At 50.8% G+C, this 26,169-nt stretch overlaps 1 protein-coding gene across 5 annotated transcripts in view; it reads right to left on the bottom strand.

The window, feature by feature from the left end:
- Window positions 1-26,169, bottom strand: part of LOC119460525 (activating signal cointegrator 1 complex subunit 3) — a 418,279-nt gene that overhangs the window by 291,677 nt on the left and 100,433 nt on the right. For all 5 annotated transcript variants that reach the window (XM_049655120.1, XM_049655118.1, XM_049655119.1 and 2 more), the window contains one exon: window positions 9,657-9,782. In XM_049655120.1, the coding sequence (XP_049511077.1) occupies window positions 9,657-9,782 (126 nt within the window). The remainder of the gene's footprint in view (window positions 1-9,656; window positions 9,783-26,169) is intronic.

Here is a 26,169-nt window from a genome sequence, read left to right as displayed (position 1 = left end):
AAAATAGTACGCCCTAACCGTTTGGTGGGCAATGAGCGACTACGGCTTAAGCGGTCAGCCAATACATGGGGTTCAATGGGGGCTGGGAAGGGGAATCTTCGCGACTACGTTTAAACTGCAATTACACATTAAGTGGGTATGTATTAACGAGGTTTGACTGCAGCTAGCTATCTAGCTAACTTACTAGCTAGCTAGATAGATTCGGGACACCAGCCGCGCGAGGGGGGGGGCCTCACGCGGCGGTCTCCCAAATTTTCATGTTGCTAGGTTGGCAGGTATGGAGTCATAATGAAATTATAGTTTGCCACAACCGCTGCAAATGAAATCACGGTAACTATCGACGCGATCATGATCAATCTAAAGGCACATGGACAGCATGGTGTCATCCGCAGTGCCAAATGCAAGAAGAACGGCTATAACAGGCACGAAGTGTTCCTGCGCTCCTGCCGTTCCCGTACGAATTCCACTGATGGCGATGGTGATCCGAAATCTGCTGCCTTACTTCAGCTGGATGCTAACGCCACTTTTGCTCCTTTGCAGATGATAACACCACTTTTGTCACTTTTGCATACATCCGAATTAACAAGATTTTTATGCAATTTTTGTACAGTAAAACCTTGCTAATTCAGATCTCAAGGGAGTAAAAAAGAATGTCAGAATTATAGGAATGTCGAATTATCGAGGATACCACAAAAACAATAAACAAATGCTTACATCAACACGCTTTTATTTGCTGAGTGAATGAGCAAATCTTATTTCTATTTTACACAAAAGCAGTGCGGCTTTTCAGTATCGTGTGCACATCCCAATTATTTTTTCCCCATTGAGCTCGTTGCCAACAGATCATCCGTCCATCACAATGTAGCCAGTGCTCTTCAATCTCGACAGCTTTGCACCAATTCAAAATGAAACAACTGTTTGCCGCAACCGCTGCGGATGAAAACCGCGGTCACTATCGACGCGATCATTTTTGAAGGGAGGGAGCGGGGACGCCGAATCATCCAAATTTCCAAATTAACGGGGGCCAAATTAACAAGGTTTTACTGTAATGTATTTGCCTCACGCGACCAGAAGACAAGGCCAAATCATCTTATTTTCTGAATTAACTAGGGTCAGATTACCAAGGCTTCACTGTACACGAAACTGAGCTCCTTTCTCACCATCCAGACTGACAAAATGAATTTTCAGGCACTTTGGATGTTTCTAGCTACAGTGTAGACTGCTTATAACATAAGTTGCCGGAGTCGTGAATATCTGCACTATAAGTGGTACCACACTATAACCAAAACAACGATTTTCAAGCCCTGCGCGTATGCAAAACATGTAGACCAAGCACCCGCGCGTATCCGAGAATCTAAGCTTGCAACTGGGAGTTTTGCATCCGTTTAAATTTACGAACGTTGAAAGGTTAATGTCCAAGTACCCATGATCTTCGCATGAAGCAGACAAAGTAATAATTTTTTTAAAATGTCTGTTTTGCCCGAAAGGCAATAGCAAATTAGGAGTAGGGATAGTAGTAGGAGTAGGGATAGTAGTAGTAGTAGTAGTAGTAGTAGTAGGGATAGTAGTTTTATCGGCTGCATAAACTTGGCACATTCACTTACTAAATGAATTAACAGGCGCGGTGTCAGCGCACACAACCAAACATGAATAGATCATACTTGATGACCGCAGACAACCACTGTCAAAACGCGGGCTTGGGGAAACGCGGCTGCTGCAGCGCAGCGAGCGAAGGTTTGTGCAGTCTATTGCTTTAACGGCAACTGAGCAGCATAAGCACAGCTCATACAAAGGTCAGAGCCGTGTGGAGACCGCTTTCAAGATACGGTGCGCGCGACAACACTGACAGCCGGCACAGGCGCGAAAGCATTTGTTGGCAGAGTAAAAGCCGCCTCCCCCCCCCCCCTCTCTCCCTCCCATGCCACTTTCCCGCTTTGCTCCTTTCGCATGGGAGATTGCGTCGCCAGTTCCCTTTGCGCCCAGTTGCAAGATACGCATTTAGAGCCACAGCACAGTGTCGCCCTCCCTCCCTCCCATACCCACACGGCTTTTCGCGCGATGGAAATCGCGCTTGCTCCCCACTGTACGTTCGCTCTCCGTGAAGGCGCGCATCCCCCGCGCGCTTTCGCTCGCACATACGGCGCGGCGACGATTTTATCGCCCTTGGACTCATGCTCCACGTCTCATGCTCCTCCTCCGCATAGCCCTCATTGATCTCCTCTCCCATCGGTGGGCGCACCTCGTTGAGAAGCGTGCTCGCTACCACCCTTGTCGGCGAGATTTTCCCACGGAAGCCACATTATAACCGGTATTTCGTCTCACGCGACTGCACTGTAAGCAGTACGCGTATACATGGAGTGCTATGGGAAAATTAACGGGAGTCTGAAAAGACCGTACTATATCCGGTCCTGCACTATAAGCGGTTACGTTACAAGTGGTCTATACTGTAAATAGTTTTCGTACACTGTTGCTTAGGCACCGTAGAAGCCGAAATGAGTGGTTTCCCAAAATTCACTTTTTTCGCGGATCTGATCCCTCAAAGGGGCCTTGAAACAGTTTTCCCAATATTCATAAACAACCTCCCCATTAAAGATGTCACCTCACAAATCTCCTGCTGTGAAAATTTTTGTAATGCCTCAAAAATAAGCGGAGTTAGACATAGTTATTGCGCTGGTACACTGAGCAGAAACCAAGGGGGCGAAGCCCCGCCCAAAAGTTGAGTGTCTTGGCAGTGAGAAGGCTTGTCGTGGCACCCAGTGGCGGCCACAGTAGACTACGCTATGCAGCACACCATAGGTCGGCAGTGTGGGAGAACACTCACTCACACTCACTCACCTTAATTTTTTCCAGGCCCCGCACTCACTCGCGTTCACACTCACCTCCACTCACACTCACAGCACTCACTCGCACTCGCACTCACTTCCACTCACATTCACTGGCGCTCACTCGCACTCGCACTCACCTCCACTCACGCTCACAGACACTCACTCGCACTCATCTCCACTCACACTCACAGGCACTCACTCGCACTCACCTGCACTCACACTCACTGGTACTCACTCGCACTCGCACTCACCTGCACTCACACTCACTGGCACTCACTCGCAATCACACTCACCTGCACTCACACTCACTGGCACTCACTCGCACTCGCACTCACCTGCACTCACAATCACTGGATCTCACTCGCACTCACCTGCACTCACACTCACTGGCACTCACTCGTACTCACCTGCACTCACATTCACTGGTACTCGCTCGCACTCGCATTCATTTACACTCACATTCACTGGCACTCACTTGCACTCACACTCACTGGCACTCGCTCGCACTCGCACTGACCTCCACTCACACTCTCATTCACTGGCACTCACCTCCACTCACACTCTCACTCACTGGCACTCACTCGCACTCACCCCTTTGAAATGAGTGCGAGTGTGAATGAGTGCACTCATGAGTCACTGTGCTGATCTATACCGCTCACAATTCGTGTATATTCATAACGAAGCTTCCAATTTAGCTCCTGTTGCATCGGGAGTGCGCCAAGGCAGCGTTTTGGACACAGGTTTATTTTTAATATACATAAAAGATTTGCCTTTCCGATTACATGGTAACATCCGTCTATTCGCTGACTATTGTATTTCGTACCGCGAAATTATACACAGTGATAATCACCATATATAAAATTCTACCTTCTCTTGGTATCAGGAGTGGCAGATGACTCTAAATGCCGAAAAATCTGTAACGCTAACAGTAAGAAAGAAACGAATATCTGAGTTTACTTACATTATTAATGACACACCTCTCACTTGTGCATTTCAGCGTAAATATTTAGGTGTCACATTAACATACATTCTCTGCTGGGAAAGCCATGTTAACAAAATAACCTCAAGTGGAAATCAATGCACATGCTGAGCACTAAACCAACTCTTCTTTCTGAGAAGACACCTTCGTCTTGTGCCCCCAGATAAAATTTGCTGGCCTACAAAATGCTTGTTCGAACAGTGCTTGACAGGGGCGTAGCCAGGGGGGGGCACCCCCCACCCCGGGAAATTTTTTTCGCCCCCCCCCCCCCACTTACCCACCTTTTGTTCTCGTCGCTTCGCGCTGACATAATTCATGAAACCGGTGCTACTACCACAATTTCATTCCTGGGCGCTTCCGTTTGGGTTGGTAATTTACAGCGAATCATGTCTGCATATGGAAAAAACTCACGGTGTTTGTCAAGGCTTTGACACTCTGTGCAGTTTTTGGCGAGAATGTGGCGGCCGCATTCTGAAGCAACAAATGCGCAACAAATGAAGAAACGAATGCGGCAGCCGCATTTTAGATGATGGCGAAAACGCTCGAGGCCCGTTTACTTAGATTTAGGTGCACGTTAAGACCCCAGGTGGTCGAAATCTCCGGTATACATTTCCGCCGCTTCCCTTCAGGTGCCGTTTAGGCCGCGCTCGCGCAGGATCTTAGTCTGCACGAGAAACGTCTCTTGTTTGCGATTGCGCCCCTACGTAAGGCTGGTAATTACTGTTGTGTTGTTGAATCCCAAACCAGCAATTACAGAAGGCTGGTACTAGTTGCTGTTTTGTTGTGGAATCCCAAACCAGCAGTGTACACACGAAGGGGTTGATGACAGCAGTGAAATTCCACCGACTCGCAACAGAATGCACGAAACAGACAGCAAACAAGCATGAATTACTGCTGTGCGCAGTAGAGCGTAAGTAAACTCTTGTTGCAGGCGCTGACAGTTCTCGTCGGAATTCACGCGTCCTGAGAAATTGATTATGTGCACTATGCACTGAACAAGACCGGAGTTCCTTCCTGCATCACTAGTACACCAATCAGTCGAGATTCTGTGAGGTACAAGGCCGCTTCCTGTTTGCACCGGCGTAAGTGAAGCAGAAATGAGTTGCACGCACTACTTAAAATGCGTACACATGCCATATCTATGCTGTGCGGTGAAATATTCTGTACAATTCTGAATCTGTTGACATAAACGTAAATGACGGCTGCACGCTCGCACACAGCGGAAGACACAGCGGCCCATACAATTGCCGCAGGAAATGCAACCCTCTCGTATGAGGGAGCAGGGCAACGAAAGCTTTGAAAAAAAAAAAAAAAAGCATTGCGCGTTTTTGCACGCATTTAAGTTTTCTAGCGCAAAGACGCAGCGAACAAGCTATTGCTATGGGAGTAGGTATAGCCTGGTCACACGTGCATTTTCACGCGTATAGCCGTCCTTGACTTGTGAAACACACTTCGCCCCGATGAGGACGACGCCATCTACGCTTAACGAAAATTAACAATTAATGATGTCTTCTCCGATTGCACGGGTCGTCTCAATGATGCGTTTTCGAAGACTGGCCCATTCAGTGGCGCGATGAGAGACCGTTGCTCCAAACGCCCACAGTACCTGTAATACTTACTGTCTTTACTGAGCTTACTTTACTTTTTACTTAATTTCTTCACAAGCACACGCACACGCGAGGGGGGGAGGGGGGGTGGTCCCATGTCTTTGATATACATGTATAGAGGCTGCTTAAACTAACTACGAATATTTATTATCGATCACGTGACGTAGAGGAAAGCGGAAGCTTACCCCCCCCCCGGTCGGGCCGGTGAACCCCCCCGCCCGTAAAAAATTTCTGGCTATGCCCGTGGTGCTGGAGCAAGCGAATATTGTTTGGTTTTCGTACACAAAATAACTCATTGCAAGAATGGAAGGGGTGCAGAGGAAGGCAATAAGGTTATGTTTTATTAAATACAAAATAACGGATTGACTGACTAAATTATTAAAGAGAGCTGGTTTATTAACACTGCAAAGTAGAGCAAAACTAGCACGACTAAAGTTTTCATTTCAATTTATTCATGGTGACCTAAACATTGACGTCAGCCCCAAACTCTCTCTGTCCATCTCTCTGTCATTGACATTAAACGGGTGCATGCTTGCCGCCCATGCTCGCTAAGCTCCCCTTCGGTCGGATTGAGCCAGGCGAGCGGGAAATAGAGGGAGCGATTGACTGTCCGTATGCTTAGTCAACCACTTAACGCCGAAGCAAACACAAAAGGGAGAACAAAGCGGTATCTATCATTGCATCTTCGCTTTTTCTCCATGTATGCGAGCGTGCGTGTCTGTTACTCTGTGCTAACTTGGCTAGTCCCTCTTCCGCTCTGCCTGTTTATATAAGGAGCCTGTACGTTTACGTTTAAGAGGGAAGCAGGAAGAAAATGAGGAGCCATTCCACCCTCTGAAGGCGGATGACCAGCGAAGCTGTAGCAAATCACACGGTATTAAACGTCTTCACTCAGTGGAAGTCATGGCAAAATTTGCCGGTCATGATTTGGATATGTCTGCCATCAGCGCTCCAGCCCATACATATTCCCTGGTGTATTAAAGAAAATGTCGCAGTTTTGCCAGAAAAGCGACACTTCGATTGCGATAGCAAATTAGTAGAGAGCTATACGAAGCAAGGATAGTAGTTTAATGGCCCGTATAAACTTGTAAACATTCGCCTTTTAACTAAATAGACAAGCACGGTGTCACGCGCGAACAGCTAAACATGAATGCATCTCGCTCGATGACCGCCGGAGCAAGACAACCCCCCCCCAATGCCTGATGCGCGACAGAAGCAGCGCGATTCCGCCCCGCCTTTTCCCTCCCGCGCGCGAGATTGAGCAGCAAGTGTCGGTTGACCTTCGCAAGCTTGCACTCGCATACACAGCGTACCGCCGGCACGCTGCGACGATTTTACCGTGTTTGGACTTTATACAGAACCTCACAACGACGTCCACGACCACGGCAGAAGTTCGCTTGGAGTGTCCATATAATCGCTATCGCAATATAATACATCCGCTCATCTCATTATACATTGTCTCTCTTATGCCTGATCCTTGGATTATTACGACCTTAGTGAGTGGCTTCTATCTTGGCGTGCACAATCTGCTAGTGCGATAAGTCATCACCGCGAGTGATCTTGTGCACACAACGTGCCTCCATTTTTCCGCAAGCAAGGTGAACCAATATCACCTCTGCTTATCGTTCAAGCACTCACCACGTTCACACTCACCTCTCCGCACCCAGTAGCACTCACCCCGTTCACACTCACAGCACTCAGTCACGTTCACACTAAGCTCCACTCACACAGCACTCAGTCACGTTCAAACTCATCTCCACTCACACTCACAGGCACTCATCCCGTTCACACTCACTTCCACTCACACTCATTGGCTCTCACCTCCACTCACACTCACTGGCACTCACCTCCACTCACACTCACTGGCACTGACCTCCACTCACTCACACTCACCTCCACTCACTCACACTCACCTCCACTCACTCACACTCACCTCCACTCACACTCACCGGCACTCACTCGCACTCACACTCACTGGCACTCACTCTCACTCGCACTCACTTCCACTCACACTCACTCTCACTCGCACTCCCACTCACGCGCACTCTGTGGGGATTGAGGGTTGCGCCGGCATGATTGCGCGGGCTTCACTGCTCTGCCATCCCTCGCCATCGTTCCCCGCTGGCCTCCTACCCCGCCCGCGCCGCCTAACCGGTTCCCGCGGTGGCGCTGCGCACGCGGCGGTTAGTGGTGAGGGCGGGGCGCTGACGTCACTACGCGGCCGGTTGTCGGCTGCTAGCGGTGAAGCGTGGACTTCTCTCCGGGACCAGCGCACGGTACGTTCATGCTTTCCTCTCGTCCGCCGACACCTTTGTGACTAGGACTGGAGCTCGCGCACGGTGCCTTTGCCCGTGCGGGGAGCGCGTACTTTGTGCTGATCCTTCCCCGACGCTAAGCCGACGAGCGGTGCCATTAGTGCTCGCGCGAGGTCGTACCCCGCCGAGTCGCACTTGCCGAAAGCCTAAGCCGAAGGATATTGCCCGTGCTCTCGCGAGTTGACCCATTGGTTATCGCCAGAGCAAATAGCATAGCCGCCGGGACTTTTCCTAGCGGCGTGTCCCAGCTTGAGCCTGTGCTCTCGCCGCGACGTGCTATAGGCGCCTGTTATTGTATTTTCGCCCTGGTGCAGGACCCCTTTGGCTCCCCTCCGTGCGGGCGTTTGTGCAGTCCTGGTGCCGACGGTTTCAGTAAACGGTTTCCGTCAACTCAGGGCTTTACTGTGTTTTTGCGTGCGTCGCTCGGTAGCCCCTTGCGGCCTCTGAGCTCGCGCGCGAGCGGTGCTGGAGGCGACGGCTGACGCGGCCCTGTGGCTCGCTAAGCTCGAACCCGCGGTGGTTGGTCTCCTGTGAGACACCAAGAACCCACAACTCGCACTCACTTCCACTTGCACTCACTGGCACTCACTCGCACTCACTTCCACTCGCACTCACTGGCACTCACTCGCACTCGCACTCACCTCCACTCACACTCACTGGCACTCACTCGCACTCGCACTCACCTCCACTCACACTCACAGGCACTCACTCGCACTCACCTCCACTCACACTCACAGGCACTCACTCGTACTCGCACTCACTTGCACTCACACTCACAGGATCTCAGTCGCACTCGCACTCACCTGCACTCACACTCACTGGCACTCACTCGCACTCGCGCCTTTGAAATGAGTGCGAGTGAGTGTGAGTGAGTGCACCCATGAGTGAGTGCGCCGACCTATGCAGCACACTACCTTTATTTTGGGATGCCACGCACAGCAGATTCAGCTACATACAACTATCGTGTGTAGACAGGCAGTGCAAAGAAAATCTTTTTTTTTTTGTCTTTTTGCAATCGAAGACATATCTTTCATTTATTTATCTTAAAATTAGCAATAATAGCATTAATGAGAATGTTTTCACGATCACTAAATTAGCCAATAACTGTTGTTGGGCAGGGCTGCTTGCGATGACACTGCATGACGAGTGCCAACAATTTCACACTGCCTTTGAACCAAGATTGTAAATTTCCTGCGGCATGCAGTGCAATAATATTTGACTCACATGTTCACAGGAGCACCTTTTACAGACCGGCAACATTTTCTGAATATGTTCAAAAAGTGTTTCAGGGCCCCTTTAAGGAAGTCTGCAATTTTTATATGTAGCATATGAAATCATGCTCAAGAAATTTTTAAAAGTAGGTGTGTGCAAATAGTGATTTTTGAAACCGAATTGAACACATATCAAATGGTGGCAAAAGCGAATCGAATCAAACCGAATATTGAATACTTAGGAATAGTTTTTAAATAACGAATGCCTGTTATCACAATTAATATCAAACAAAGTTCACATTTCAGTATTCTTAAAGTTAGCAAGTTTCTGTCATTACATAGCACATGTGAAGCTTTGTTGCTCAAAAGCTCAAATGGAGCATAAGGAGCAAACAAGTAGTTCCTTCGCAAACACTAGGACTCTTCAGCGAGTGCGAATGATCGCCGTACAGCCTGTAAAGTATGGCTACCTAAGCGACACAGCCTGCTCCACTACGCAAGTTCTCATGTTTTATGTCTACACTATGCCTGAGGGGGTGCACAGCTGACATCTTGAAATATATGAAAAGTATTCAAAATATATTCGCATTTTTAATAGTGACTATTCAATTCAAAGACCAAATCGAATAGGACACTATTCGATTCATTATTTTAAAGTTTGAAATATTTCCACACCCCTACTTAGAAGCTCCATATCAAGGCTTCCATGACAAGCATACCTCATCCAAGTTGGCTATTTCAACCAGGTTGCTTCCAACGTTTGGAGGCGGGGGCTTGCTTAGTGGTATGGATACTTCTTCATATTTTCCAGTGGACGTAATCTTACAGTCAGTGGGCAGGGTCATCTATTGCATGGAAGAGGTTAAAAGAGCATTCTGTCAGTTCCTCTGAGGTGCCTGAAACGATTGTAGGGCAGAACAGGATGGCACAGTGTCATGTAAAAAAAAAAAAAAAAAAGATGTGAACTACTACTACTATGCATAAACTCGTTAACCTGGCACTGATTTATTCCAAATGACACAACATGCCTGCACATGAAATGGTCCCTTAACATATAGAGATGCATGGCATACTTAATTATTTCAATACCAATTTTGTACGCATAAATTTACTTAACAGAAGTGCGCACAGCACATCCTTTGCCATTTGTTAATGATGAGGGGAGGTGTGCTAATGATGAGGGATGTGATCAACAATGTCGTGACACTGCAAGAATGAAAATTGCCAATGCAATCCAATCTAAACCTAAAATCCTGACACAAATACCATCAATAACAAATCAGTCATGACCTTAAGCAGTAACAAATCACATTGCGAGAGACAATGCAGCTGCCCTTGAAGCTCTAGAGCAGTTAAATTACAGCACATTTCCGATAATTCAAATCCAGCTAATTCCTTCTTTTAATTAATTGAAGAGATACTAAAGGCAAATACCATATTTTTTCATGTATAAGCCGCACCCCCAATTGCATTAGCCCGAAAGAAAAGAAAAACATTAAAAAATCCGTGCGCATAACTCGTGGAAATAACTGCATGCAACACAACTCAAATCTTTTCAAAAAACATTCTTTATTCGCGAATACACGACTCGTCTATGTCATATCATTGGCCAGCGGTTGTCCCCCTAGCGCTAGGACTATCAACCATTCCAGCAACTTCCGGACAAACCAGCAGTTCGATTTTGAGTGTTTCACATTGAACAGTTGGGATTACGAAAATGCCATGTTGTCAGGGGTTAGGCCTAAGATGGAGCATACCACGTTGGTCACCCCGCCGCTTCGCAACGCGGACAGAGAGGCACATATGCCACTAAACAATTTGATGCAAGCTGCAGATGCGTCCGAACATTCAGGCGATAGTCTACCGTCAAGTGAGACAATGTTGCAGAACACGCTGCAAATAGTGCAGAGCTTGGCTGGCGCTTTGCAGAACACAATGAAAGCCCCGTTGCAGAGCAAGTGCCCACGAATTAAGGTAGACATGCCTGACCACAGTGGGTACAACAATTGCACGAGTGCAAATGAGTATCTCAACCGTCTGCTGTATTACCCGCAAGCAACAGGGCTTTCCAACATTGAACTTCTCACGCGCATTGTCCCTGTTTCGCTGACTGGGCATGGGTCCGACTGGCCGGACACTGAGCATGCACGGTAGAAGAATTCCCGCGTGAACTTTCACGAGGAATTTCTTTCGGCCAAGTATGAGTGGCGTTTGAGGGGAGAGTTGGAGCTGCGTACCCAGCTTCCAGACAAGTCCCTGCTGAAGTATGTTCGAGCGACAGACGAACTGTATCGTCGCACGAACTCTCTCGTCGAGGACGTCGCACAGCATGCACACCCGACTTCCGTGGCCTTCTTCAGGGGATGTAGGTTCAGAGACCTAGATGAATTCGCCACTGCAGCGAAATGCATCCAGGGGGACATCCTCGCAGCGCAAGTGCTATATACTGTCCTCCTTGTGGGGATGCGCGACTCTCACGCGTCCCATGATGCTGTTTTCCCCGCATGGATCGCATCTCCTGTAGTCCGGCTCCGCCGCGTGGCTTCCCGACGGCAGCAGTATCTATAGCGTATTTGAACTTTTCAATGTGCTAAGCCTTCTTGCTTCAAAGCATTCGTCATAAAAGTAGCACCACTCTCAGATCTTGCCGCCACCGCGCTCACCCCGGCGTTTCCTCCTCGCCGCCTCCTGTCGTCCCAGCCTCCTTCGCTCCCCCATTGGCCAATCCGTGTCACGTGGAAGCACGCATTGCGCTTCTGTATATTTTTTTTCTTTCCAGTGCGCTCCGACCGCCATTCTCGGACCTGTGCGACGGAAGTGCTGTACGCACAAACAGATCAAACCTGTTAGGGACAAGAACTTCGTTGCGATGGCATGCTACTGTGCCTTCAGTTGCCACAACCGACAAGGTGAGGGCAAAAGGCTTTTTTTGTTTACCATCCAGCGAATGAAAACGCTTGCTGCACACTTCGTAATGCGCCATCTCGCATTGTCGCATTGCTGCTCCTAAAACGGCATTATTAAGGCCAGTTACTCACTGGCGAAGCAAAATCGTGCCTCAAAAACTTCTCTGCAGGGCGCGATCGGAGTTTTCCACAGATTTCCTCTGGTAGCACGTTAGCCATCGTCTGCTACGGCAGGGTCAACATGAGCGACGCCACTGTCGAGATGGCACTGGCCGCGCTGAGCGGGACAGTGTAACGGAGGAGGAGGGAAGTGGTTGGCGCTACTTTTTACATTGAGGGGCTTTAGGGAGAGCGAGGCCTAGCACCCGCAAATCACTGGCAAGCCTGAAGCGAGCGAGTATGTAAGCCTCGTGGGTGGTACGAACTTGTTACGTAAATAGCTTCTTGTATCTCTCTGACTTTGGAAGTCGCAGCTCTGGTAGCCGGGTGGCTACGAGCCACAGGTGCCGCTACGAGCTGTCTGGTATTGCAGCCTAGCACCGGGCGCTCCGACACTGTGTGGGACGGTGGGCGCCATCAACTCGGAAGCTGTGTGCACCAAGTGGGGAAGGACCACCTCACAGAGCTAACGTCTCCTTGTGGCTGCCCTGTTCTTGTGCCTATTTTAGGTGTTGTTTTTGGATGCCGATTGTTGTCGGGGTAGCGACTCATTAGGCCTAAGGCTTTACGAAGTCGCCTCTCGCACGTGGAGGGACACAACCTGGTAGACCATAGCGTTGAGGTGTCGCACGTTGCTTCCCCCATTGTAGTTCGCCTCGCACAAATTGAAATTACTGTTCGACTGAAGAAAGCGAGCTTTGTTCATGTGATCTTGGCATCTGAATAGCCGCCTGAAATTTTGCTAGCCGAATTGAACATCATACCACGTGGGCATGCTGAATTCCTCTCCCTTGCACTACTTTAGTGTTTGTTAAGCGTACGCAGCGCGAGCGGTGTCACCCCTGGTTTCCTGTCACCTGCACATCGTCTGCGCTACTGCCCCGGACTACGATCAAGCCACCCCAGGCGATGGAGATGCCTGTGGCCAGTTCAGCGCAGTGACTTCGGCGGCCGCCTGTGCTCAGGTCACAACCCTCGTCGGCTGGGAAAATAGCCGGCAGTCACCAACGAGTACTGCGGCTGTCGCCAGCAGGGCAAGCCAGCCCGAGTGACGCTTGCTTGTGCCGACTTCTGCATCGCCGTTTCCGGAGTCCTGCGCTGGAGTCATGCCGTCAAATCTGCAGAGCTGGCGCTGTGACCAACGGATGCTAGCGGTGTACCCCAGAGACAATGTCAGCTCGCGTGTTATGGACAACACATGGACATTTCCTCGGCACAGCCACTGCTGCATGTACTACCTCTTGTTTGTGAAGCACGCATTGATGTTAGACCGTGTTCACATGTTTTGCCAGACTATGTAGTGATTTAAGGTTGGGGGGATGTGGAGATACACGACTCTCATGCGTCCCCTGATATTGTTTTCCCCGCATGGCTCGCGTCTCCTGTAGTCTGGCTCCGCCGCATGGCTTTACGGCGGCGGCGGTCATTGTGGTTGCGGGGTATTTTGAGAGATGGCATTAGTGTTGCGTGGCCTAACAGCAGGGTTACTTGGCTGCAAAAAGGAGATGGCGCTTCCTCTTTGGCATGGGGTCGGCGAGCAGCGCGTGCACCGACCCGCTTCACGGGACTATCCCGAGAAGGCTTAGGAGCACGACACCAGAATGAACGAACACGGATAATTCGAACGCCACCATTCTCGTGACCATACACGTGAACGACTAGGCGTTGATGTCTTGCATGGGGCAAACATAATCACTCGCTATCCGGTCACAGTGAGTCGGACTTCCTCGATTTGTCGCGCGCCCATATAAATGTTCTATGGGTAGTAATTCGGCTAGCAGGATATGGTGTATAAAAGATGCAATAAATGCCCTTGTGATTGTTTGCACTATTGTGTAGTCTTTCCTTTGTCCCAAGGGCACGTGTGAGACCCCACAACCTCCACACGCAGCACTGCAATTTGAGCCCCAGTTCACATTTTTCAAAGGTCGATGCATCGGCATCGTTCGCCGACGAGCAGGGCCGGTATTTTGTAGCGATGCGTTATGCTTTATTCTATGCTAGTCTTACCATTCACCGCACACGGCCGGCTCATCCCGTTGATAGCATGAGCCGTTGCTCAGACCACTGACCAAGCGTGAAAAGCACAAAAAGGCATTAGCATCGGAAAGGCATCGCTACAAAATACCGGCCCAGGTCCAATGTGGTTGGGAATTACCAGACTGCACCTTGGACCCGTACGCCTACGCGCCAAGAAAAGCACAACCTAACACCGCACTGCATGTAGCGCACCATGGCAGGAACATGAGGCTGATGCAAGATCAGATGAGCGGCACACGCCGACCACCGAGTGAGGAAGCTACAGCCCGCCAGATTGGAGCGATGGGCGCCCAGGCCACCGAGGCTTTGGTGGGCATTGCTATCAGTGCGGCATACCGGGGCACATTGCCAGCAACTGCAGCCGCATGCCAAGCCAAGGGCGAACGCGTGGTTCCAGAAATGGGCGAGGCTGCCCGTGACCCACCTTAGACCCCGTACAACGATCTCTTACACAACCAGCGCTATCGGGTTTCTTGCGCCTTTTCCTTTTCACGTAGGAGATGTTGCGGATTCACAGGCGACGTTTGTCGCACTAATGATAGCCCAAAAGAAGTTTGCTGCCTTGCTGGATACTGGGCAAGCACTTCTTTTTTAGGTGACAAGGTGTTGCGTCATTTCCGCGAGAACAATATCTGCTTGAGAGATAATGACACCACTTTCCGCCTTGCTTCCGGCACAGCACAATCGAGCAATACAGCTGGGCTAGTGACTGACAATGGTAACAGTGAAAAAAAAAAAACGACGGATAGGGTGAAAGAACACAGGATGAGCACTGACTCACAACTAAGTTTACTGATACACACACCAAGGAATATAAGCGACACAGGCAATCGCACAGCAAAGCAAAGGAAAACAACCAGGACATCTGGTTACAGGGCATCTGTTACCATATCGAGCTATCTAAGTACTCTAATTCCTGATGACAAAGCGCAATTGAAGACTGGCTAATACATTACTCGCACTTCCGCTCTATCCGGCAGAAAACCTCAAGCAGTTCATTCACGTCATTGCCGAATACTATGACCGTATCACGGAGCCTGTTTCAGATGCGAGAAAGGTGGAATGCGTGCGGAGACAAATGCATCCGACATTCCAAGACCTAACAGCCAGAATGAGCTTCGTAAACCTGCAAGAAATGGCGAAGGCGGCCGGCCCTATCATGAACGCGCTTAGCATCGCCTGCGCTACGCGCCACCACCGCACCGCATATTGCACAAGAAGCAACTGATTTGGCCTTTGTCTATTCATCTCCGCACACCACTGCAATGCCCAACCAAACCCACCCAACCCAGCAACAAGAGTGGCAGCTGCAGCCTGCAGCAGTTTCGGCTTCCGAGTGTCCGCGGTCAATGACGCTTCGCGCAGGAGTGGAACCCTTCAACTGTGCCGTTCGCTCGCACGCCGAACACACGGGGCAACTACACTTCAGCACCGCAACAACTCGGGAGAGCGCCTCAGAACTTTGGCTTTCAAGCGACACAGGGTATCCCGCAATTCGAGCCGCCATACCACAGTATGACGTGTCGGCGATGTGGCGGTTTTGGCCACATTGCACGTCAATACAACGGGGTTGGCTGCTAGACCACGCAGCCAACCCCGTTGTTTTCACTGGAATTCACCGGGACACCTACAAGCAGATTGCCCGGGAAATGGACGAGCGTAGCCACTTCTCCGGCCGACGGCTACGAGACGTCCCTGCAAGTGCTCACAACAGCCGGAAACAAAGAACCACTGCTTAAACTATTGATTGGTAACAGTGTCCTTTATGCACTCATGCACACTGGGGCAAGCATGAACTTAATAGGTAGCCGTGGCATCGCTGCAGCCAAGTGTGCGGGAGCCACCTTCAGGGAAGAATAACGAGCCCTGAGGCTTGCTCAGGGCTGGTCACAAACTGCACAATTGGTTCGCTGTCGTATTCGGTGGCAGGGTGGGTCCAGGAAGCAGCATTTTCTTCTATTGCCAGAGCTGTGTCACGATGTTGTCCTTGGGTGGGATTTTCTTGAGTTGGCAGGTATTTCTCTCCACATGGGCCTTGGTGGATGGTCACTGCACTCTGACCCATATGAGCTCGTCAAATTTAAAAAGGCACCGAAGCGGCCATGTGCATCAGATGCTGGACACCGAACCCTGTCAGTCTGTAAGGTAGCGTTGCAATGCGAATGTGGCCAGCTCTGTACAGGCACTTTTTAAAGATGTGCAGGATGTATGCCACATTACCACTAAGAGTGGCAAGTGTAGTCTAGAGAAACTTCGGGAGGAGTAGAAGCAGCAACTTAACATCCTTGCAGACCATAACCATATATTTACCACTCTGCCAGGTTGCACGTACCTGGTGGTTCACAAAATAGACACAGGCAGCCACCCACCAGTTAGATGCGCGCTCCGCCCGGTTAACAGTCAAAAGAGAGAAATTCTTGACGGGTGTATCCAAGATTTGCTGGACCAAGATCTCATTGAGCAATGCTCCAGTTCCTGGGCCAGTGCCCCTGTATTAGTAAAGAAGAAAACTTGAGGATATCGCCTTGCGGTCAACTACAGACCCTTAAATGCAATCACAACTGTGCCAGTATACCCCATGCCCCGCACAGACTGGGTACTGGCTCAGCTCGGCCACGCTAGGTGGTTCACGAGCCTCAACCTTGCTCAGGGCTTCTTTCAAGTGTCAGTTGCTCCCGAAGATGTACCGAAGACCGCATTCCTGTGCCATAGAGGAGTGTTTCAATTTAAGCGAATGCCATTTGGGGTAGCAGGTGGGCTGGCAACATTTCAGTCTCTCATGGACAAAGTGTTAGAAGAGATAAAACACAACTACTGCATGGCATTTCTTGATGATGTGCTCATTTATTCAGACTTTTGAGGACCACCTACAACATATCGATGAGGTACTGCGAAGAATTGGCTCTGCAGGTCTGACAATCAATCCTAGCAAAGTTGCATGCTGTGAACAGGCATTAAAGTTCCTTGGACATGTATTCTGTCCAGGCAAATGTCAACCTGACCCAGACAAGGTGCGAGCAGTTGCAGAGTTCCCATGCCCTAAAACACTCAAGGAGCTCCACATTGTAAAGGAATAACGTGGACCGTCACGTTTGTTGACATTCGGTGCGATGAGGAAAGACTCAAAGGCGATATTGGGATGGATTGCACAGACAGACATATAACTCACACTATTCTTTTACACAGACACAAGTAAGATTATCTAACACATATTATCTGATAGCATATCAAGTCTTACGACGCGGCAGACTACAAAGATTCAGTCACTAGCCCACTAACGCGCAAAGTCCGGGCGTCGAGATATACGGCCCCCCAGTGGTCGCTCACGTGTGGTCGTAACCTTCGTTCACACGCCAAATGCGTCGGAGGCGGCTTGGGTAGGCAGTGGCGGTGACGCGGCGACAGCCGCTTGGTTGGTGGCTCAGGATTCTGGCGCCGGAACTGCGAACGCACCAGGCTCCCGAGAGCACAGGAACCGCCAGATCTCGGAACCGGCCAGGCACGGGACACGGGCAGGACCTCGGTTTGGTGGCTTGCGACCCGTCACGAGGCTGCCCAGCGGTACACCCGGGTAGCCCTCTCGGGACTGCTTCCACGGAGCTTGCTTGGCCCTCGTTCGATCGGCCCTCGTGGGCGCAGCTGCCCGTTCGCTCGTGTCTTCTTCCTCCTTTTCTTCTGCCACCAACCCTCGTGCTCTCTTATTTGCCGCGTCGTGTCGCATATGTAGCTGCCATCGTCGTCGTCGTCTTTCACCACACACGTTTTTGGGCTTTGTGGGATACTACAGAAATTTTATCCCCTGGTTTTCTGACAAAGCCAGACCCCTGACAGCTCTCCTCAAGAAAGGAGCCCATTGGGCTTGGGGTGCCGAGCAACAGACAGCATTCAAGACTCTGAGGCTAACGCTGGCAGTAGAGGTGGCTGTGGTAGTGCCTGATCTGAACAGGCCCTTTGTGATTTAAAGAGATGCCAGTGGCACTGCCATACTGGCAGTGTTGTTGCAGAAAGTCGAAGGTCAATTCAGCCCTGTGTCATTTATAGCAGGACCCTCAGCGCTGCTGAAAAGAACTATACTGTCCAAGAATGGGAATGCCTCGCTGTGGTGCGGGCTATCGATGGATTCCGACCATATGTAGAATTCACATTATTTGAGGTGCATTGTGATCATGCATCATTGGCTTGGATGTTTACAACTCAGCAGACATCGTGCAGAGTGCAACGATGGGTATTGAGATTACAAGGGTTCAAGTGTACCATAAGGCATTGTAAAGGACGGGCCAACATCCGAACGGATGCACTAAGCAGGTGCCCCATCCCTGCTGCCGAATCAGCTCAGCCTTGTTTGGCGGAGGACTGGTTTCCAATTGAAGTGCAAGGAGCCACAACAAACCATTCATTTTGAACTAGGAGCCCCTGTTGACGTGACTGACGTGTCCCCACTCACCGACACTGCAAAGTTCCAGTTGGAAAAACGCAAGGATCCACAGCTGCTGCAGCTGCTGCAATACTTAAAGTCTGGCTTGCTACCTTACCTGGTGACGCTAAAGAGTCCAAGAGGGTACAGGACCTAGCTGGTGACAGCGAAATCTCAAATGGTATCCTTATGTACATGGTCGGCGAACGTAAGGTCACCTGGCTTCCCCAACACTTACAAGACATGGCACGGAAAATTGTGGGGTACAATCCCCGACCCATAGCACGTGCCATCACAGCTACGTAGGGTTCGGGCGAATGTCCTCCTCACCCGTCGGACGCCTTCCCACTTCCCGCGCGGGTACGCGCGTCGTGAGAGGCAAGCGAGAACTGGGAGAGGGCAAAGTACCTCTCTCTCGTGTCTGCCCGGCTCCCTCTGCGCACGCTATGTGCGCATGTGACGACGAGCGTACATGGGAGAAGGTGTCCGCCCGGCTCCCGCCACGTGCGCTACGTGCGCATGGGACGACAAGCGTACGCGGGAGAAGATGGCGGCGTGAGCTCGACACAAAATGGAGCATGAGCACACCCCTAAGTGGGCACTTAGGTCTCTTTAAAACTTGAAAACGTGTGAAGAGCCGGTTCACATGGCTCAGTATCCGCTCCGATATCTCCCGTTAATCCGAAGCTGCCAGCAGTGCCAGGCTTTCAAATCTCACCGGCAAAAACCAAAAGGACTGATGGACAGTTCATGGGCCACCCACCCAATGCAGCGGCTAAGCGTGGACCTTATTGGGCCACTGCCCACAGCCCCTCGGCGCCACGAGTACATCCTGGTGGTGCTGGACAAGTTGACGAAGTTTGTGGAGCTTTTCCCATTACGTGCGCCTACCTCCAAATTGATCAAGAAAATTATTGAAGTTTTTTGCCAGCATGGTGTGCCTAGCTCCATCTCTAGCAACAATGGCAAACCATTCATCAGCAAACTGTGGAAAGCCATTCTCCAGCCCTGGGGAATCAAGGAGAGCCACACAGTCCCATACAGACCAGCAGTACAAACTGTGGAAAGCCATAACGCAACGGTTAAACAATGCCTGGTGAGCTACTGCACTTCCCACAGGGACTGGGACAAAAGGCTGCCCGAAGTGGCGTTTGCAATGCGCACGTCTGAAAGTGTAGTTACTGGCTTTATGCCTGCCTTCTTGTGCTATGGGCGGGAACTACAGACCCCGTGGAGTCATCAGAAGCAGGCAGCTGGCACCGAGGTGCCCCCTTCTGCACCTCATGTCTTAGCTGCTGAACTGGATGTATGCCTTTCGAGATGCCTGGGCCTTTGCACAGGACCACCAAACTTTGGCAAAAGTAAGCCAGGCAAAGTATTACAACATAAAGCGCACTCAAGCTACCTTCCAAGTTGGAGACTTGGTTCTCCGGGACACACACCCGATAAATAAGGCAGCCATTGGATTCACAGCCAAGTTTGTCTCTCGACGCACAGAGCCATTTACAGTGACTGCACACAATGGACGCAATACCTATAGACTCAGAGACCCGGCTACAGGGAAACAGAAAAGCCTCGCTAAAGCAGACCAGCTGAGCCTTTACTAGTGCCTTGGAAGCCCTCTTCACAAGATAAAAGGGGGGGGATCTGTGAGGGTACCCGGCCGATGCCAGGTGGTGTAGAGTCGCAGGCACGAGACGGTAGGCAATTGTGTAGAGTAGCAGGCATGGGACGGTAGGTAACAGTGTGTGGCGGGCGGGGAGAACATGCAACAATGAACTGAGTGAGTGAAGCAATCGGCGGAGCAAGCCGCGTGCGATGCAGCGGGACGGAATACAGACTGCACGTGTGTGCGTGCGCCGAGGATTTGCCGAAATAAAGAACGTACTTGACAGCTTGAACAAAATGGCTGCCTTCCTAAGCCGTGGCTTACACTTGCAGCCAGCAGCAAAAACAATGGCGGGTGAGACATCCGAGGATACGGCGGTGGCAGGACCAGCAGTGGCAACTGGAAAAAGCAGCGAGGAGGTGGCTGGGGTTGCAGAGTCGGCAATCACTGCCAAAGATGTGGCCCTACAGCTGGAGGTCACAAAGAAAATGGAAGTGGAAGCCAACTTTCGGACAATCCTAGAGGACTAATGAAGCCTGTGTCTGAATCTCTGGCATCCGAGGGGGGAGGAGGATGTTGGGAGCACTCCTTACTCCTGTCCTTACTCCTGCCGTCGTGTCCGCGAGCTGGCATGGACACAAGAGGCGCACTACGCCCTCTCCTGGTTCTCCCTCACTCTCACGATATGCAACACCATCCAGAGAGTGCGACCATGTGGCATCACCGTGAGCAAAGAGGTTACATGTCTGTGTGCAGCCACAGAAAGAAGCGCGAAAGAAAGAATGAAGACATGAGCGCAGAGAGAAAGGCAAAAGAAAGAGACGCGCCTCTGTTGCTAAGAGACACTTGTCTGGGAAGAGCATGCGCTTGCAAAACCTGATGCGTCGTCACCAGGCGCGGATCCAGGGGGGATCCGCGGATGTCCTGACCCCCCCCCCTCAGATTTCTGCATCGCCCCCTCGCTGACAAGGAGATGGCCCTGTCGCAAAAAAAAAAATATGGCCACCAGCATTCTTCAAAAGTATTTTTCGCGAGTACCAGTGGTATCAGCCATGTAGAAGTAAAGCTAGCTCGCTCACAAGCTTAGCTGTATTCCGTAGGAGTGTGGTGTCGTGAAGTTGCCGTAGTTATTTTTTCTCATGAACACCTTGGACCTCCTGGCGCCTGCCGTGCCTTACTCGTCCCGTCGGTGGCGTCGAATGAATGAGGGGACGTCCCTTTTGCCAAACACGCCGAGGTCCGCTTGAGCGCCTTCGCGCCTGATTAACTTAGTTTCCCCTTGGGGTGTCAACGGTTGCCTCATTGGCTGTCATTGGTTCCGCGACCAACCTGCTTAATAAAAGAGATCTCTTGCTGAAGTGTTCATATATAAATAATAACAACTAACAGCTAAACTAAGAACTACGCATAGGCAACTTTTTTTAACTGTAGCACTCATTGTGATCACAGTTACACGTTGACAATATCCAGTACGAGCACAGTACCGTTCGTACGCTACAAGTTTTTCATTGTAACTTCGCAGTTTTATTGTCGTACATTAAGCATAGGAGGCTCAAGCACGCCGAATCCGTTTATCTGAGTGGGCGTTCTCGCGGAGCGGGGCGAAGCATGGAGTTTTTTTCCTTCCTCCATGGGGCGAAGCCTCGAGCCGCGGCTACGAAGTGGGGGAGCGTGACGTCAGCGGCCAACGCCAGCGCGCGGGCCTAGGATGGTGTCGCGTGGTTAGAGAAATGGGAGCACATGTGCGCCTTGTGTAAAAGGATGACGGCACGTGGGAAACAAAACATGAAGACGCTGGCTCGCGCTCTCGCCTACTACGCCACATCGTTATTCTTGTAGGTGGCGTCGTGAGTCTTCAACCGCGGTGATTCGCATATCCTAAACAACCAGCGTAGTGGTTGCTGCGTTGGAGCGGAGCATTACGCCCGTATTCAAGAACGTTCCTCTAGTCAACACACCACCACGACTCAAGAGAGAAGATGGCACCGCCATCCCTCCACAGAAGTGGTCACTGAGCTTCATGATCATTCACGGGAATTCATGAGAATTGTCGCGTCTTTATTCTCGATTATTCTGTGCAGTACGACAATTGAAATTTGGAGTCTGATATCTCGGAGCACGGACACGCTAGAATAATTCTTCCGATTAATACTGTGTAGAAACTCGACTGTCTCTAAGTTTTCAATACAAAAATGCCCACTTACTGCAGTCAACAAAAAATAATTGTTCAATTTTAGTTAATTGGGCTGCTCACAGCGATAATTATCATCTCACTTTGTGCCCCCCTAGCCACATAACTTATTTGCACAGGTGGTTTTCGCGTGCCTCCCAGTGCCTAACTTTAAGAAAACCATAAAGCTTAGTTTTGAACACCCTGTATTATCAGGCGCAGCCGCCAAGCACATGGCTGTATTGGGTAACGTCCTTTTCCTATAAGCTCGGAGAAACCGATACCTGGCTTCCACTACAGGTCTTCTTCCTCTTTCTGGGGTTTTACGTGCCAAAATCAGTTCTGATTATGAGGCACGCCGTAGTGGAAGGCTGCGGATTAATTTTGACCACCTGGGGTTCTTTAACCTGCACTACAACGCAAGAACACGGGCGTTTTTGCATTTCGCCTTGTGGGGATGCGCGACTCTCACGCGTCCCCTGATGTTGTTTTCCCCGCATGTCTCCTGTAGTCCGGCTTCTCCACGTGGCTAGGCCTGGCAGCGGTCGTGGTGGTTGCGGCGCATTGCGGGAGATGGCGCGAGTGTCGCGATGCTAACGCCACCGAACGGCGAGGTGATTTGGGAGAAAAAGGTCGAAGGCGCTCTCTCTTTGGATTGAGATCGGCGGCCAACACGCACGTACGCTTCGCGCGTGCGCCGGCCCGCTTCGCGCGAGGCTAAGAGCAGGACACCGGTATGGACAAACACGGATCGTTCGAGCGTGCCACCATTCGCGTGACTGTACACGTGAACGACTAGGCGATGGTGTCATAGCATGGGACGAACGTATTCGCTCACTATCGGGTCGCGGTGAGTCAGACTTCCTTGATTTGTCGCGCGCCCGTGTGAATGTTCTATTGGTTGTAATTCGGCTAGCATGTATTAGTGTATGAAAGGTGCAATAAATGCCCTTTTGATTGTCTGCACTACTGCGTTGTCGTTCCTTTGTCCCAAGAGCACATGTGTGAGACCCCACAGCCTCCATCGAAATGTGGCCGCCGCGGCTGGAATTTGATCCCGCGATCTCGTGCTTAACGCCTGAGCTGACTGAGCCACCACGGAGGGCTACAGGTGTTGCTTTAGCCGTATAAAACGCGGGTTTATTGTCAGGAAAAACGGTAAATTTCGGTAAATAAGAAAGGCTACTATCATCATCATTGACAGAAGCTGACCCCCCCCCCCCTCAGAAAAAACCTGGATCCGCCCCTGGTCGTCACCTCCACAATAAAAAAAAAAAAAGAAATAAAGAATCCCCTGCCGGCGTTTATTTCCTCCAGCGCCGTCTCGAGTTTTCTGAACCCGTGCGCTGTAGCGTCCACTTTCTGTGCCTTGTCTGTAAAGGATACACGGAAATCTAAGAATCCCCAGATTTCGGAATATTCGTTTTTAGTACCGAGGCGTTGTTAACATGACACGGAAACTGAATAACGATCGTTATTCTCAGATGTTCAATATTCTGAAGTTCGTAGTACTGAAACATTTTTGCACTGAAACTATAAGCAGTCAGAGCATGGGGGTTCATAGTGATGAGGTTTCATTGTACAGAGAGGACTTCCCCTCTGCAAATGTTGAGCATTGCTCGCAGCAATAAGCATTGTTCAAAATTATGGAATTTTACGTTCCAAAACCACGATCTTATTATGAGGCACGCCGTAGTGGGGGACTCCGGAAATTTGGACCACCTGGGGTTCTTTAACGTGCACCTAAATCTAAAGTAGATGGGTGTTTTTGCATTTCGCCCCCATCGAAATGCGGCCGCTGTGGCCGAGATTCGATCTCGCAATAAGCATTGTTCGAGTTGACACAGCTGGTTGCCTCATTCGCCCGAACCAAACATAGCTACGATTACACGCGCTATGGGTGGGGAGTGCTACGGAATGACTGTGTGTGGCTAGATCCGGACCTTGCCTTCAGCCCTAGACTCACACAGAGCATACCCCCACAAAACACAGTTTGTCTCGCAAATCAAACGTGCTTTGACAAAGAAAAGCGCTGAAAAATCTTATATATTTTCGGAGGCCAAGAGCAGCAGCAAGAGCTTCGCACGCGCTCACACACACACACACACGCAAGTGCGGGCGCACACACACGAGCCTTTTGTTAAAAGGAGTTGCTGACTACTAGTGAGTACGATGGATGCCTTGAACGCCTCATGGGTTCAGAGGCAGCTAGGCCCGTACGCACGTAGTGCAATTCAAAACCATTCTATCCTCAAGAAGCGTTTACTTCCTCATTACCGTGAAGGTAAGCTTTCTGGTTGTTGTTTTTCTTCCAGCCGCATGGCTGCCGCTGCCGCCAATGCGAGCGTCATCTGGTGGTGGTACAAGAAACCCAGCGGCACGCGCACTCCACTGTGATTGGTTGGCCTATACGGCAAGAGAATAGCCAGGCCACAGCACCCACAAACAAGAAACTCAGCGACCATCTTGGGCTTGGCCACAACCGCCATAGAGCAAAAGCTTAGGAGAGAACCCTTCATGCAGCAGCGGAGGCCCAGTCTGGCCCAACGAACTGCCCCCCACACCGGCAAACGCTCGCTTCCCGATAGCAGCAGAAAACGAAACTTCAGGGAGCGGCCTAAGCTGCTGCCGGGCGCGCACTGAGACAGGCGAAGGTGAGGGAGCTGCGAGGGAGTTGTGAGAGAGGGTGAGGGCAGCCACCGAAGCCACTGCCACCAAAGCGGCGGAGTTGCCGAAGCCAAATCCGCTTTCCTGCCGGCCTCCTCCCTCACCTACGACGGTTTCCGTGCGCGCCCGTCGCCATGTCGGAGCCGTCCGCTCCCTGAAGTTTCGTTTTCTGCCTTTATCGGGAACCTAGAGTTGGCCGGCGTGGGCGCAACTCGCTATACCATGGGTTCTCAAAGTGGGTTCCGCGGAACCCTGGGGTTCCGCCGGCCCCTGCTCGGGGTTCCGCGAGCCACTGATAAATTTTCCGTGGTCCCGCGCTAACCAAGTGGCTAAAATGGCGAAAATGAGGTGCGCTCGATCTACAGAACCTCCGTTACTCACGCCCGAGTGTCCAAAAGCACTCACAGCGCGTAACGGCAACGCACGAACTGAGTAATAAATTCGCAAGCCGATTGTAGCCACCCAACCTCCGAATACGGGAATTACGCCTAAGCTTTTGCACTTAAATCTCGGAGGCCGTAATTTACCAATTTGCGCATTTCTGCCGTTTGTAGATAGCGTAGGTGCCGATTGCGTGCGCACTGACATATACGTTGGAGGAATAAAAAAATGAAGAAAAAAAAATGCACGGAGCATCGCAAATACGTGCCGCAGAAGAGCAAGAACGGCGCTAGCGTCCAACCGAAACGAAGCGGCGCAGTCCACATCGTCATGGTCCTCAGTGGCAAGCGTGCGCGGCACGTGATTGACAGCAACGCCGGAGCGCTTCGTGCCTAATTGCGCCCTTAAGACTTTATTCTTGCGTTTATCGCCGCGCGTAACACAGCGTTGGCGGCATGCCGCGTGCCTTCATAAGTGCGTAGTTGCCATCCATGATCGCAGCGATAACCACCGCAGTTTCGTCCACAGCAGTTGAGGCAAACAGTAGTTTCGTTTTCACTCGGTGCGCGCGTCGGCTGCGTGCCTTCACAAATGCGTAGTCACCAACCATGGTAGCGTCAACAGCGACCGCGGTTTCGTCCGCACTTCTTGCAGCGAACGGTAGTTTCGTTTTGACTTGGTGCGTGCGTCGGCCGCTTGCCTTCTGAACCGCAAGGTCGCCGTTCATGATCGCGTCGATATCGGCCGCAGTTTCGTCCGCACTTATTGCAGCGAACGGTAGTTTCGTTTTGACTTGGTGCGTGCGTCGGCCGCCTGCCTTCTGAACCGCAAGGTCGCCGTCCATGATCGCGTCGATAGCGGCCGCGGTTTCCTCCGCACTCAGTTG

The sequence above is a fragment of the Dermacentor silvarum genome, chromosome 8 (genome assembly GCF_013339745.2).
Source record: "Dermacentor silvarum isolate Dsil-2018 chromosome 8, BIME_Dsil_1.4, whole genome shotgun sequence".
Taxonomy (NCBI): Eukaryota; Metazoa; Arthropoda; class Arachnida; order Ixodida; family Ixodidae; genus Dermacentor; species Dermacentor silvarum.
Note: the sequence above shows the minus strand (reverse complement) of the source record. Positions and strands in the feature narration are given on the sequence as shown.